At 44.3% G+C, this 15,154-nt stretch overlaps 1 protein-coding gene across 4 annotated transcripts in view; it reads right to left on the reverse strand.

The window, feature by feature from the left end:
* ABR (ABR activator of RhoGEF and GTPase) overlaps nucleotides 1-15,154 on the reverse strand; it is a 1,246,002-nt gene that overhangs the window by 264,073 nt on the left and 966,775 nt on the right. For all 4 annotated transcript variants that reach the window (XM_078679999.1, XM_078680002.1, XM_078680000.1 and 1 more), the window contains one exon: nucleotides 677-751. In XM_078679999.1, the coding sequence (XP_078536125.1) occupies nucleotides 677-751 (75 nt within the window). The remainder of the gene's footprint in view (nucleotides 1-676; nucleotides 752-15,154) is intronic.

The raw sequence follows: 15,154 nt of genomic DNA on the forward strand, positions 1-15,154 counted from the left end.
AAAGTTTAACTAGTTAGCAATTGGCAATCTGGGAAACATGGTGACAAAGTGGCAGTCTGAGAAAAGCTGTAGCTGAGAGGTGTATTACAAAGTGTAACCTGGACTAGGTTTTTACATTTTTTACTAAATTACAGCCACTTTGTACGTGCAGGATTTGTGGAATAACCACTGCCGAGCCAGTCAGCAAACAGCCCCATGACTGAGCTGTAATAGCAACAACAGAAATCCTATAACTTTATGTCATTTCATGTTCTAAGATGTTGCCATTTTTAAGCTACAATTTAGATTTTACAGACGCATTTAATTATTTTGAAGTGAGGTCAAGGATAATTTTCAGTCAATGGTACATAGGTACTCTCTCCATGTGCAGGCGCTCTGGCCCTGGGTGAAGATATCACACTGCACTCGGGATAGAGGTCTCCCCAGGGGTAGCTATCTAGGTGGGAAGCAAGAGGTTGGTCGGTGAGGAATGGAGGCAGGGATGGTATGATAACAAGAGAAGGCGTGAGGCAAGGAAAAGCGAAGTGTCGGAAAGCAGAATGGGGAGGTTGAGCGCTGTGCAAAGCTTGTTAGGATCCCAGCAATGAGAAAGGTTAGTCAAGAACAAAACAAACGGTGCAGTACACAAAACGTGATGGGACTTAAAAGACAGATGTAGAAGAACTGTGAAACTTACTGGCAGACTCCTGGAAGCCTTTGGCAGAGTGGACAATCACATGGAGGAAGCCGTTGAGACCCGGAGACTCGTCATCTGTTGAGAAAGAACATAGGGTACATCATTTATTTGCTCCAGAAAAAAAAATTGGCATCTGGTCAGGTCGACTGAAAATGTAGCAGACAGGGTGGTAGTGTTGGGGAAAGAGACACTGACTCACATGCAAGACTGCAATCGGATATGGAACCAACACTGTCCCACCTCTACCACTATCAAGATGACCTGGACGAAGGTATTTTGGCTATGATGCCTCAGGTTCCACTGCTGGAATGCCAGGGATCCCACAGAAGTGTCTCTCTCGCCTCAGATCTGTAGTAGCAGAAGGTGCATCTGCAGAGGAGGACTTAGATGCACGCTGAAAGCTATGCTGGCACAGCAGTGAGTGCAGCTAGTTCAGATGGATGCGCATAAATATCAAGGTGGGATTCTAGATCCGGAGAGAAAAAAATCTTGCAGATTAGGTTTCAAATGATTGGTTTGTGTTCCTGGTTCTAGAGTAGCAGATTATGCCACAGGACCAGAGTAGCAGAACGTGCAGCAGATCGAGGAGAATCTGCAGAGTTATATATTGAATGGACTGTAGGCCAAGATAGTTGTGCAGCGGAAGGGAAAGATGTTATGGCTTTGGAGCTGCATGTCTGGAAAAAAACTAATGCAAAGGCTTTTGTGAAAGGTCACAAGGGAGGAAAGTAGATCATAATAGTTGGCGGTGCTAAAGGACATACACAGATAATGCTGTAAGATTTTGACAACTGCTTTTTGAAGGCACACAATATATTCAAACATACAGACTGATCCCAATCACTTAGATCTTAAAAAGTACATCTCACATATAAACATAAAAAACAATCATACATTAAAATAGGGATAATAAAAGTAAAGGGCTGTTCTCCAACAAGTAAAGCAACAGGTATCCCATCAGCAACATAATACCACATCACTGAGCAAGGGATTGGTCTATCTAATCAGGAGGTAACATCTCAATAGAAAGTGCTCCCATAAATGCACCATGGTTCCTAAATCAGCGTACATAACATTTCTTTTAAAGTAAGCAGCTAAAAAAAGATTAGCAACCCTGACCAAACCTGAACATGTAAAAAGGCATAAGTCAAAGTGCCTGAAAATATACATCCTAACATTTGTGTTTTATATAAACAAAGCTAACAATAAAAACAAACGGAGGGACTAGAGATAGAAACAAAAGAAGCCCCCTCTGGATCCCACTATTGACATTTAAGAGCATAAAAGAAGATCAAAATCCAAATTTGATATGCATTGCTAGGTACAATGGTAAAAACATCACATAATATTAAATGAGGGGAAGTCGTTCATTGACCACATGTCACACAATATAAATGCGCTGATCACAGAATACACATCGAACGCCTAATCCAGAGGGCCATCAGAAATTTTGCCCTACCAAACACCACAATTCTCCTTGTTTCAGTGCTCAGGTTGTAAACGGTTCAAGATGGTGTCTGGTGCCAATGCTTCTACATAAAGGGGCAATCCACTTTGCCTTCAAATATTTGTAGCAAGGGCAAAAAAAATATACTAAAGTACCAAGGATTCCGGTCCTCCCCAGTATTCTAGACACTGATCATCAAGTGGAACTTGGGATAGGCATTTACTGCAGAACATTTTGGTAGGAGTGTCCTGTAACTAATCTGAAGAAACCGTTCCAGCGCCATGGCTGGGACAATTTCTTCAATAGTTTGTTCATATTGGGGACAAGGTTTAAAATCTATGAATGCTAGAGTGAGCGATCCCGTGGTTTTAGTCACACTTTCCACTAAAATAGATTCCCAGTAGATTTCTTTGACCCTACCTCTAGATATCAAATACAACTTATTTGATGCAGTTCAATACAGTTCCGACCCCAGTTTCTTCAACAGTACCCTTGGAAAGTGCAGCCATGAAATTTTGCTAACACATGGGGATGTGATAAGATCCATGAGGCGCACACGGTAAGGGGCAAGCGCTTCTGTAGTCCACACCTAATGCCAGAACATTAAGAGCCTGCACTCTACTTTATGTACAATCTTCCTAGAGGACAGATCTTAAAAAACTTGGGCTAGAGGAGTGCTCACCAGGAGATTGAATAGAGATCCTATAAATCGATGCTCAATCACAGATAGACTATCAATACTCTCGCAACCCCACAATTCCACTCCATACATAACTGATCCCAAAGCCTTAGTATTGTAGATTTAAGTGCTGGGGACAATTTTTTACATGGTCCTTTTGTGAATCTTAGTTATATTTCAGGTCTGCTGAATGAGTGATAAATTTGCTTTCTCTAGATGTTAAGCCTAACTCAGGTTTAGGGTGAGCCTTAAACGGAGATAGTCGAAGATACAGACCAAATCAACAGGATTCTCCCCAACAAGCATGTGTCTCTTGGGTGGCTTCAGAATGCTATTGGAGAAGACCATATACTTTGTCTCTGTGTCACTTCGCTCCTGTCCCTGCTCACGACAAAAGGAATTAAAGTGGTTCAATACCTGTTGGAGCCCTTGGGGAGACTTTGATAACGACACAATATTGACAGCAAAGAAAAGGACAGGAGACCCCCCCGACCCCCTGACTTTGGGTGTATCACTCCCATCTCTATCATGATATTCTACCACCTCATTAATATATACCGAAAATAAGGTGGGGACTAAGACGCAACCCTGTCAAACTCCACGCTTGATCTTAAAGGGCTCTGGTGGTAGCCCCTACTCTTCTCACCTGAAGTGAACCAAATTATCTGCATCTAATCTTCTCAGAATATCCAGTAAATTTGCAGTGATTCCCATCTCAGCAAAAACCTTCCAGAGTTTACCCCTTGGCACAAAATCAAAAGCTGTTCGCAAATCCACAAATGCTAAAAATTATCCCCATTTATTATCACTTCTTTCCAGTAGATGCAAATAAAAACAGAAAACCTGGTCCAAGGTGCAGACACTGGCACGAAACCCTGCCTGTAAATCGGGCAGGATATTTCCTTCTGTAATCCACTCCTGGAGGTGCACCAATATTGGTTTACAGTTTATTTCTGCAGAGAATGTATAGAACTAATAGGCCTATAGTTTCCAGGGTTGACCCTAGCTCCCTTCTGGTATGATCTCTGCCAGCTTCCAAGAAGCAGGAATCTCCATGCCTGGAAGAATAGCAGTAGGCAGAAGATTAATATAAGCAGCCTACACTTCTTGATCTTCCCTATATAATTCATTTAAGATCTTATCCTGCCCTGGAGCTCTGGTTGGGATACATGAACTGATCGCGGCATTCCTTTCTTTAGGGGAAAATAAAAGGGCATTTGACTTACTAGGTGCACAATTTTCCAAAAAGGATGGTATCTTCATTCTCGCAGCTCCCGCATGCATACAATCCACCAGACTGATCAACATAATATCTTCGTTGGTTGAGTTTTATTCGGTACGGAATTTGTAGACTGTGTTACAATGTACGCGATCAGTTTAGGATTATTATATTTGGAATGGGGGTGCCAGGAAATCAAGGCACAACGTCTGGCATCAGCTGAGGAATATCCCTACCCAAAGAACAACTTTCTAAGACATGGAGTGACCAATAGAGGACTTTTCTTCTTCGTTGCATGTCTCAGAATCTGCTATAGACGCCGTCATTCCCTGAGGTTGCATGGAATCTGTACTCATCAATTTCTATGATTTGTACTGTGAAAACTATGAACTTAATAAAAGCTATCGGTGAAGAACAGATAACTACGGAGTCTGATGAAAGCAGGAACCAGTGACCTGAATGGGCAGTATAAAAATATCCGAAAAGTAAGCCTTTTACCAGCATCCAAACCAAGAAGAAACACAGGATCCTTTAAAAGTCAGGCGAGATGAGCATCCATTAAAAGTCAGGCGAGATGAGCATCCACTTCTGGAGATGCATCCTCCAACTCTACAGGTGATGTGAAATGTAAAACTAAGTCCAAGCCTGAGTCCCACTAGCTGACTGAGGTACCAAAAACCTGCAAGTGGACAAATGCACCTGCAGGAAGATCATACATGGATTGTATGACAAGGTGGATCAGAAGGTTGGCTGAGCAATCAAAAAGATTCTCTTGCTGGGGCTCAGACAGTTCTCAGTTTCGATGACCACTAAGTTCTAAAAAGCAACAAGAACTGGCATAACTAATGGCTCTAGCCTTGGCGGTAGAGGTTTTGGCTGTGCCGATTCATCATATGCTTTGCTATAGTGTTAAGATTAATTTACCCATCCATACAGCAACACATTGGGCATATTGGAATTGTAAACTAATGATGAAGCATGACAAAAAGCATTGTCACATGGCCACCAATGTGTTTGCATACATGTGGATGGTTAGGTATCCATCCTGTAATGGTTTTTGTTACAGTATGTCAAAAACCAATTTAAGATGACCGCCTATGCACGCACCTGTGTGGCCAACGTGGAATGGATTTCAATAAACTATGACAAAAAACATTCAAAGATGGCCACCTTTACATGCACAAACAGGGGTGGCTATCTTGGGATGTTTTCAAAGCCCATTTAATGATGGACACCATCCAGCAGTGAACACACAAGATTCGGCATACTGCAAGTGGCAGCAAGGGCCCATCAAAAGTGTCTGGGGAGGGACTGGGTACTTGGGTACTTACAAAAGATAAACAAACTGAATAAAAGATTAAACAAATAAAACAGGACACACTTGCCCACCAGTTCAAGGAATTGAAGGGGATACTTTTGTTTTGTGGCAGATGTAAATTCTCTTGCTCACACTGGACATAGCTAATAAATGATGTGGGCTGAAGTAAAATGTGAATGACACTACAGTTGGCCAACGGATGAAGAGGGCAGACTGGAAGAGAGAGAGAGTGAGAGAGAGTAGAAAGTGTGAGAGGATGTGTGTATAGAGATGTGTGTATTTTTTTAAGATCTCTTTGGTAGAAAAATAAAGTCCTGATGCTACATACATATATATATATATATATATATCTATATATCTATATATATATATATATCTATATATATATAGATATATATATATATATATATATATATATACCTGCTCAAGGGTTTGCCACACATGCAGGAATCACTCGAACATCAGTGAAGGTTCAACCCAAAACCTTTAATAAAGGGTATGAACGGCATGCAGCATGTCAGAAGGTTAAAGCAGTCACTTTGTGCGCCGTACCCGTTTCAAGTATTCTCTTCCTCAGCGGCATAGACGAAATGGCGTGTGCTCCCACGGCTGCAAATTATATTATACCACGCCCCTCAATGGGCTGCCCGGATGGGACTGTGTGCAATACAGTCTGGGAGTTCGAGTCCATCAATCCTGTATGGATACACTTTCTTAGCTGCTCGACCTGTAAAGGCTCTGTATGCGCCCCCCGCATGTGCCTCCATCCTTATCCAGCACTGATGCTCCGAAGTGAGGTAAGTGGATTACTTCCCTCTTGGCCCACAGTTTTCATGTGGTGGTGCATTCCCGACGGCTGGACCGCCGCCAAATATACCTGCTGACATGCTGCATGCCGTTCATACCATTTATTAAAAGTTTTGGGTTTAACCTTCACTGATATTCGAGTGATTCCTTCATGTGTGGCAAACCCTTGAGCAGGTATCTTTGGCGGCGGTCCAGCCGGCGGGAATGCACAACCACGTGAAAACTGTGGGCCAAGAGGGAAGTAATCCACTTACCTCACTTCGGAGCATCAGTGCTGGATAAGGACGGAGGCACATGCGGGGGCGCATACAGAGCCTTTACAGGTTGAGCAGCTAAGAATGTGTATCCATACAGGATTGATGACTCGAACTCCCAGACTGCATTGCACACAGTCCCATCTGGGCAGCCCATTGAGGGGCGTGGTATAATATAATTTGCAGCCGTGGGAGCACACGCCATTTCGTCTATGCCGCTGAGGAAGAGAATACTCGAAACGCGTACGGCGCACGAAGTGACTGCTTTAACCTTCTGACATGCTGCATGCCGTTCATACCATTTATTAAAGGTTTTGGGTTGAACCTTCACTGATGTTAGAGTGATTCCTGCATGTGTGGCAAACCCTTGAGCAGGTATATTTCGCAGCGGTCCAGCCGTCGGGAATGCACCACCACGTTAAAACTGTGGGCCAAGAGGGAAGTAATCCACTTACCTCACTTCGGAGCATCACTGCTGGATAAGGACGGAGGCACATGCTGGGGTGCATACAGAGACTTTACAGGTCGAGCAGCTAAGAAAGTGTATCCATACAGGATTGATTACTCGAACTCCCAGACTGCATTGCACACAGTCCCATCTGGGCAGCCCATTGAGGGGCGTGGTATAATATAATTTGCAGCCGTGGGAGCACACGCCATTTTGTCTATGCCGCTGAGGAAGAGAATACTCGAAAGGCGTACGGCGCACGAAGTGCCTGCTTTAACCTTCTGACATGCTGCATGCCGTTCATACCATTTATTAAAGGTTTTGGGTTGAACCTTCACTGATGTTCGAGTGATTCCTGTATGTGTGGCAAACCCTTGAGCAGGTATATATATATATATATATATATACATATATATATATATATATACACACAACCACAAAGTTTGCCCGTTCTAGTAAGATGACACCACAGGTAGGTATACGCCCCATATGTCTATTGATGGAAGCAGCGGCATGAGAACATCTCGTCCCACAAAGTTCAAACGCAAGTCCCAACGCGTTTCGTTTTGCACTTCATCAGGGGAAAATGGCAGCAAGGGCAACAGCAGGACATTGTTGGCAGCACCATTTTAAGTTCCAAATACCCCGCCTCTGTGGGCGCGGCCCTCACAAAGGCCTTCTGGTACTTGTAGTGTCTAACCGTTGAACTGCAGTGAGTAGCCTGCTGTTAGATATATAAAAACACCACAGATAAGGACGGCCTACCAGGGCAAATCCAACCTGCACTACTCTCCCTTTTCCTAAAACTACATACGTTTGGTTTCCAGCATTACCCTTTATTTCGCATGAGACAAATACAAAACCTATAAATCACTGCATAACAAAGCCACCTCCAACGGACCACATTCTGCAAAGTAAGCAAACGTATCCCAAGATTAAAGTGGACAAACTAATTACTGTGTAGGAAGGTGTCTTTTGATAATGGCGGATGATATGATGCCCTGTCTGAAAAAAGATCCCAAATATCAAGTTCTGGAGATCCTTTTGCTGCAGCAGTCATCTCAGACCCTCTTTCCACCTAGTCAAACAGGGCTTTGTGGTACTACTGGCATACACCTCAGCGTGACAGGTCTCTGTGCTGCTAGACACTCACTGTGCACTAGATGGAGATACCCTTTGCTGGTTAGGGACAATGCTTCAAATTATGAGACTTTATACTGTTTTTTTTTTTTTGCAGTTTTATATAGCGCGACTTGACCTGAATTGGGTATCAGAGCGCTTTACATAGCACCAGTTACATTACATGAGGACACACATTCATTTTTGTTTGGCACGGGGAGATTAAGGGATTGGCCCAGAATCACAGGATGTTCAGCGTCATTGCCGAGACGAACCCAGTTCCCCAGGTTCGAGGTCGACCGCCCTAGCCGTTAGGCCAACCCCTCTCCCCTGAAGACTACTTAAAACATACACTGCAGAATCGGACTGGCATGTTATGTTATGTTATATATTTTTGTATAGCGCAAAGCTGCTCCAGCTAAGGAGAGTCCCGGCAAGAGAGCTGCAGCACCACCGCTAAAACCTCGATTATCCCGGCTGGTCAGCTCTGTCTGCAGAAGATGATCCATCTGGACCCTAGCTGGATAGTTCTTTCTGTTTCATTAAGTGATTAACCCATTCACCCAAGTTGCTGAGGTTTGTCTATTATGCAGGTCTGTTTGCATGCTCTTACGGTTGGCTGTAGGATTAATCAATGTCAAACACGGTGGCACCAAATGCTATCTCTAACGTTCTTCTTGTGTGGATGCATACCCTTGGCAGACCCTCCAGCATTTCGCGATTTCGCGATTCACGAAAAAATCGCGAAATCGGCAGATTAGCGCGATGGCCGCGATATTTGCTGATTTGGCCGCTAAAAAGTGTCTCCCCGAATAAAGGAAATAATTAATGATTCTTATTGGTTGCAATGTGGCGCTTACGTCACTAGGTGTCGCTGTTGAGCCGTAAGATAGTTGCTTCCTAATGGTCTGAATTCTATTGCTAACTCGGCAGACTGACTTGTTATCGTGTCACAGTTGGTTTTAATTACTCAAGTTTTCGCCACTGCCGGGCAGGCGCTGCTGACATGGCCGGGCAGTTGCAGCTGTACTTCTTTGCAGCTCCTCTGAAGCAAAGAGGGCATGGTTTTGTTTTCGCTATGGGGGCACCACAGAGAAGTCAGACGAGGGCATATCTTTATCGTGGCTCTCGTGCTCCTGACCTCCCCCGCCCCCCAGACAGCATAATGACTGTGTCTCTGATGTCGCTGGTCGCCCTTCAATTTCACAATTTCACACCCAAGGAGCCGAGAGAGGCCCCTCGGTACCATGTCGTTATAAGCAAAACAGAGCCCCACTGCAGCTCCGGGAACAGCTGCCATCCTGGGACCGTAATAATTAGGGGGTCATTACAAAAATAATCATGTCCCAAAGAACAGCGCTGTGCATTTGTTAGAGGTATACTTTTTGTTTTTTGACTAAATATTTACCTCTAATGACTTTATTTTCCGAATTGAGTTACATTCTAACTTGGTTTTAATGAGTGTCACAGCGTTAAATTGGTGACTACTTCAGCATCCATCAAGAATGTTAACACATTTTGGGTCTGTAAAGGAGAAGAAATATTGGTAAAAGCTATTGTCAAACGGGTTCTTAATTTGCACTGCAGTCAATAGGTTATAAAAAGGGCTGGTTCCAAGAAGAAGTTATGAAAAAATGAAACTTGCCCGAAAAAAGCTATTGATAGCTGTCTTTAATTCATCACAAAGTGTCACACATAACCAAGTGAAATATTACTCATAAACATAAACGTCCTGTTACTTCCTCCAGCAACAATTGCTCCAAAGAACTGCCATCACAAGTCAGCCTTGTGTACTCAATATCAATATTGAATAATCTGCATGGTGCGGCTGAGATTATCTTCTGAGCAGGTACAGTGCCTGGTGGCCCCCTGTTGCTGAGCACTGCTGTCATGCAGTCTATGTCCCGTTAGTGTCCTTCCATTTCTGGTACTTCTAAGCAATTTTAAGATATAATTAGAGCTTTTTGTTGCTCAGTGGATAGTAATTTCTAATTGTTGTATGTTTCCTGCATCTTCATTGCTTGATTTTGCTTGTGAGAAAATGTCACTCATATTCGTTGAAATGTCACTCATAATTACACTAAAATTATGAAAATGTCACACATAGCAGTCTGAAACCTTGGCAGCTATGATTTTTTATTCAGCAAAACAAAACCTGCAAGTGGGGGGCCCGGAGAACAACAAAATCAGAGAGTTTCCTCCCGGCAAGTGGATGACTTTTCACCCTGTGGCTGCCAGTAACGTAACAAGAGAATTCTGTTGGCCTTTGCAGATTGACTTTTTCAGTGCGCATGGCATGGTTTACAGAGTGAAAAGGTTCCCGGTTTAGAGAGGGAGCTGTAATCTCGCTTGCTGAGAAGCTTGAAGATTGTGCACCTCCACTTTGTGTGCGCCTTGCTTCTTCTTCTGTTTGATCGTAAAGGGGAGTCGGGAACCTTTTAGTTAAAGCATGAGTGTATTGCTCTCTCAAATTCCTATACTTACAGGTGAGTCCATGAGTGGGGTGGTGCTTTCCATGGACATTAAGCACTTGATGGAGCCTTTGAAGAGGTTATAAATATGCTCTACCATTTTTTTAAAGGTGAAGATTGCACTTGATAATGTACATTTACACAAATTGGTGAAATAACTAGTAAGCAGGAGGTGACCTCCCTATGCAGTCTGTCTCACTTATTTGGATCAGCCACTACGATCCTGTGCCCTAGGGTGCCTGAGGAAGAGGTTTCCTGCCTCACAGATCAAGGAGGGAGCGGTACCCGGCAGGGGTACATACATGGGCACTAGAACATCCCAGGGAGAAATCAAGCTCCTTCCTGCGAGGTTAGGACCAGAGCTGTGCTTCTGTAGAGTTGCAGACACTTTAAACATGCCTATTGCAAAGTGGAATATTCTGCTGAAACAGTTTCCATTGATTTCAGACTGAAAATGAATGATTTTGAGTAAAATAAAGTGCCACAAAAATGCCGCTAAATTTCCATATTTGTGCCGCTAAATTTCCATATTTGTGCCGCTAAATTTGCTAATCCATGCCGCTATATCCTGGGGGGTCTGCCTTGGGTCAAAGCTTGACGGGTTTCTGTGCAGCTGTATATGGCACAAACCCTAACTCGAAATTCCTAAAGACCCCTTAAACCCATTTCAGTCTCAACTGGTGGAGTATCTTTAACGCCATAGCTCGTTCGGGAGCTTGACTCAACCCTACCTCTAGCTGAGCTCACATTCTAACCACATGGTACTGCCATCTTCATGTCCTACGTGCCGACAGTATTCTGCTGCTCCAGAAATGTGGCAGGTATGAGGGTCATTTTAGAATCGGCTGACAAGGCATGTCCTGCATTATGCTTCTGCATCACTGGCCTCGTAGGAGGCAAACCGGAAAACTGCAGCTGGGAGGTTTTCCAGACCTCTCTGTATATATTTACAGTCTGCTTCATCTTGCAAGTAATTCACATCAATATCCATAGTCTCTGCTCAGAAAGTATTGTGGAGACATTTGGTTTCCACTCCGCTTTTATGACTTCCGAGAGGCACTGGTATACATCTAAGGAAGAGAATGCCCGCCACTAGATCATGCGCATAGCATGTTCTTCTGTGTGCAGAAGCGCAATCTACTGGTGGGCATCTATGTAGCTATTTGTAGAAACAGACTAAGCATTGACTGACAGCCGTGTCCTCAAATGCTGAAAGGAAAGGATGAGCCACAATTTCAGTAAATGCCTACACTTTTATAAACGTTGTGCACTGTCAGTGTGGACAGGGTGATCACCTGATTGTAAGTTTCACAGACCGTGCGTTAATTGGGTCTCACGTCTGCTATCCATGCTAATCCCCTTTACAGATGCCTTTTGTCCATAGCTCTGGACATTGTAGTGAGCTGCACTGTCCCCCTGCAAGAAGCATCAGAATTCTTTAACACTCACTACATGGGCCAGCTCACACTCCTGCTGTGAACTCAAGGGCCTGCAGCATCAACTCCCTGGCCTGGCACAGACTGCTATCAGCCCATTGTCATTCTTTTGCCATCCGATTGTCACACACATAAGGAGAATGTGCCTCTCTGTGCAGTTACAGCATTTGCTCCTACTAACCCGGCCTAGTGCATGGCATCCTGCTCTTTTTCAAGAGGCTGGTATCACCGCACCAGGGGCCAAGCTGTCGGGGAGGGCTGCGCTTTGACCCTTCTTGCAGGGTCAAGGCACAGACTTTAGAGTCCCTTGTGTTCCTGCAATTTATAATAAAAACGAAAGTTTAACTCTGGTGATTAATGTATCTGTTCCACAGATCGGAGTTTGCCTAGTTCAAGTTTGGACTCAACTAAAAGATGCACAGAGGGATAGTGTGCCTCCAGAAAAGCACAATATTTAATATGCAGATCAAAAAATCATACTAGGAATGTAGATAATTCAGTGGGTAATGGTTTTTGTCACAGAAATCCTTTTGTTAAATGCAGTTCATAAAATACAATCCTAATAGAGCACAGTGAGCTACGAACCAGAATCAAAGAGCAGCATGGAAACTGCAAGGCACGGGTTTACAACCTTATGGTTTTCCCTAATCTTTCATTATTATAAGGTTGCCAAACCTCCAACCACTATGATATGTTTTAAATCCCAAATTAATATTTCTCCAGGCTAAGCACTCTTAACATAGGATGCCTGCCAGGATGGATGGCATGTGACTCTTACATGTTGTAGTCCTCATTGTCTTATGCTGGGCCACTGGAATTATGCAGCAGGGTAGGGCAAAATTATGTATCAGGGTTGCCTAAATTATGTGCCAAAAAACTAATTATGTGGTATAATGCAGCACATTTTGTGATAGCATTACTTTATTATTTTGTCATTTTAAAACATATTAACACTATCTGGAAAATTGGTTACACCTCATTATTACCAGTTTAACACCCAAATATAGCTATAAGCAACAGAAAGGTGACCAGTCAACCTTTGGAAAGGGCCTACCACTACACAGAAACACATGTTGCTGAATTCTTAGTAACATTTGTACCATTCGAGCAAAATGCTGCACCAAACGCAGCATCTTAGATCTGGGGATCTCTAGTTGGCAATGGCATTCACCTTTGTCCAAATAGCGACCCTTACTTCTAAGTCAGGATAAGAGGATTCCACTCCTTAATAACCCCTGCTCACCCCTTTGGAGCTTGGCACGAGCAGACAGGCTTATCTCAGAGGCAGTGTGTTAAGCATTTGTGAATATACACAGTAATACAGTGATAACACTACAGATGGACACAACACAGGTTTTATAAAAAATAAGTATTCTTTATATAGACTTAAACACAAGACCACAAACGACAAAAATCCACAATACTACACTTAAAATTACTTAAAAGATGATTAAAGTCTCTTAAATCAAGTTGCTGTTAAATGCGAGAAAGTTCTCAACAAAGTACCTGGAGGCGTAACGCAAAGTAAACAAAAGGCTCGCAAAAGGGGAGATGCGTCGGTTCCGTGATCCAGGGGAACGGTTGCGTCCTGCCTCAATGCTTGCGCAGAGTAGGGGACTCGTCGTGAGCCTTACCGGCGGAGGTGATGCGTAGATTCTCGGCTTGCGGGTCCGTTGCGGTGCGCAAGATGGGCTTGATGCGATGCGATGATCCAGTTGCGATGCGAGGAGATGGCGCCCTTGATGCGGCGATGCGATGATGATGCAATGATGCCCTGGCAGCCTTGCGACGACTCTGTACTTTGGAGCCGCGACAGGCCATGCAACACGCTTCTCCGGTGATGCGATGGCCACTCTCGCGATGGCGTCACGCTTCTCCGGTGATGCGACAGCAGACAGCTTCGATGAACACACGCTTCCAGGGAGATGCGACGAAGGCTCGCTTCTCTGGCATTTTCAGTTGGGGCGGCGACACGCTTCTTCGATGCGTCGCGCTTCCAGCTCCCAGCGGCACGCAAGTGACTGGAGTCAGAATTCCCAACAACGAAATTCAGGAGAGAGCTGGAGGTGAAGTCTTTTGTCCCTGAGACTTCAACAGGAGGCAAGCACAGTAAAAGCCCTTGGAGAATATTCTGTAGATGAAAGTCCTTACAAAGTTCCTTCTCCTTTCCCTTGGCAATGAAGCAACCACTGCAGGCCAACCCAGCAAACAGCACACTGGCAGTCCAAACTCCTGCAGCTTCCTTGGTTCTTCGACTTGGCAGAAAGGTTTCATGTTCCAGAAGTGATCTAATTTCTTGGGATCAGGGTCCCAATATTTATACACCAAAATCATTTGCTCTCTGAAGGCAGACTACCTCTGCCTAGTTCAAACCAGTTCCTGAGCACTTTGTTGACATGACTCTTCTCGTCCTTTCACTGTGCAGGGCAGAGACATCAGCCGCCCCACAGGAGGTGGAGCCAGCACAGGGGAGGGAAGATACAGCTCTGGAGCACTCTGTTGACAGGATTCCTCTTCTCCTTTCACTGTGCAGGGCAGAGACACCATTCAAGCCACAGGGGGTGGAGCCAGCATTGTAGAGGGAAGGCCCAGCCCTATTCAGGTCCCAGGTGCACTCCTCCCTCCCATCTGGATGTAAATCTCTCTATTCACCACTGGGCTGTCCCAGACTGTCTCCTGGAATTTCCCCAGCCCTGTCACACACAAACCCAGACAAGGAATACACAAACCAGCAGAGGCAGGCTCAAATGGTTAGGCAAGCAAATACCTACTTTCTAAAAGTGGTATTTGCAAACACAGAATATTAAAATAAACTTTACTAAAATAGTATTTTATTATTCGGAGTTCAGGCATACTAAATTCAAATGTCTACCATGTTCCCTGAGTCAGTTAGGATTATAAGAATGTGATAATCTTCACTGCCCATTCTGGCCTGTGAGAACAGGTAGCCTTCAATAGTGAAAAACGAAAATGGCTGTAATTCACTATTAGAACATGCTACACACATCAGAGCATGTCCTACCTTATACTTACAATGCACCCTGCCCATGGGCCTACCATAGGGGTGTCTAATATGAAGCAAAGGGAAGGTTTAGGGACTGGCAAGTGGGTGCACTTGGCCAAGTCGACATGGCAGTGTTAGACTGCACACAGGCCTTGCACTGGCAGGCCTGAGACACACTTTACAGGCTGCTTCTGTGGGTGACACAACCAGTGCTGCAAGCCCACCAGCAGCATTTGATTTACAAGCCCTGGGCACACATGGCGCACTGTACTAGGG

The sequence above is a fragment of the Lissotriton helveticus genome, chromosome 3_1 (genome assembly GCF_964261635.1).
Source record: "Lissotriton helveticus chromosome 3_1, aLisHel1.1, whole genome shotgun sequence".
Taxonomy (NCBI): Eukaryota; Metazoa; Chordata; class Amphibia; order Caudata; family Salamandridae; genus Lissotriton; species Lissotriton helveticus.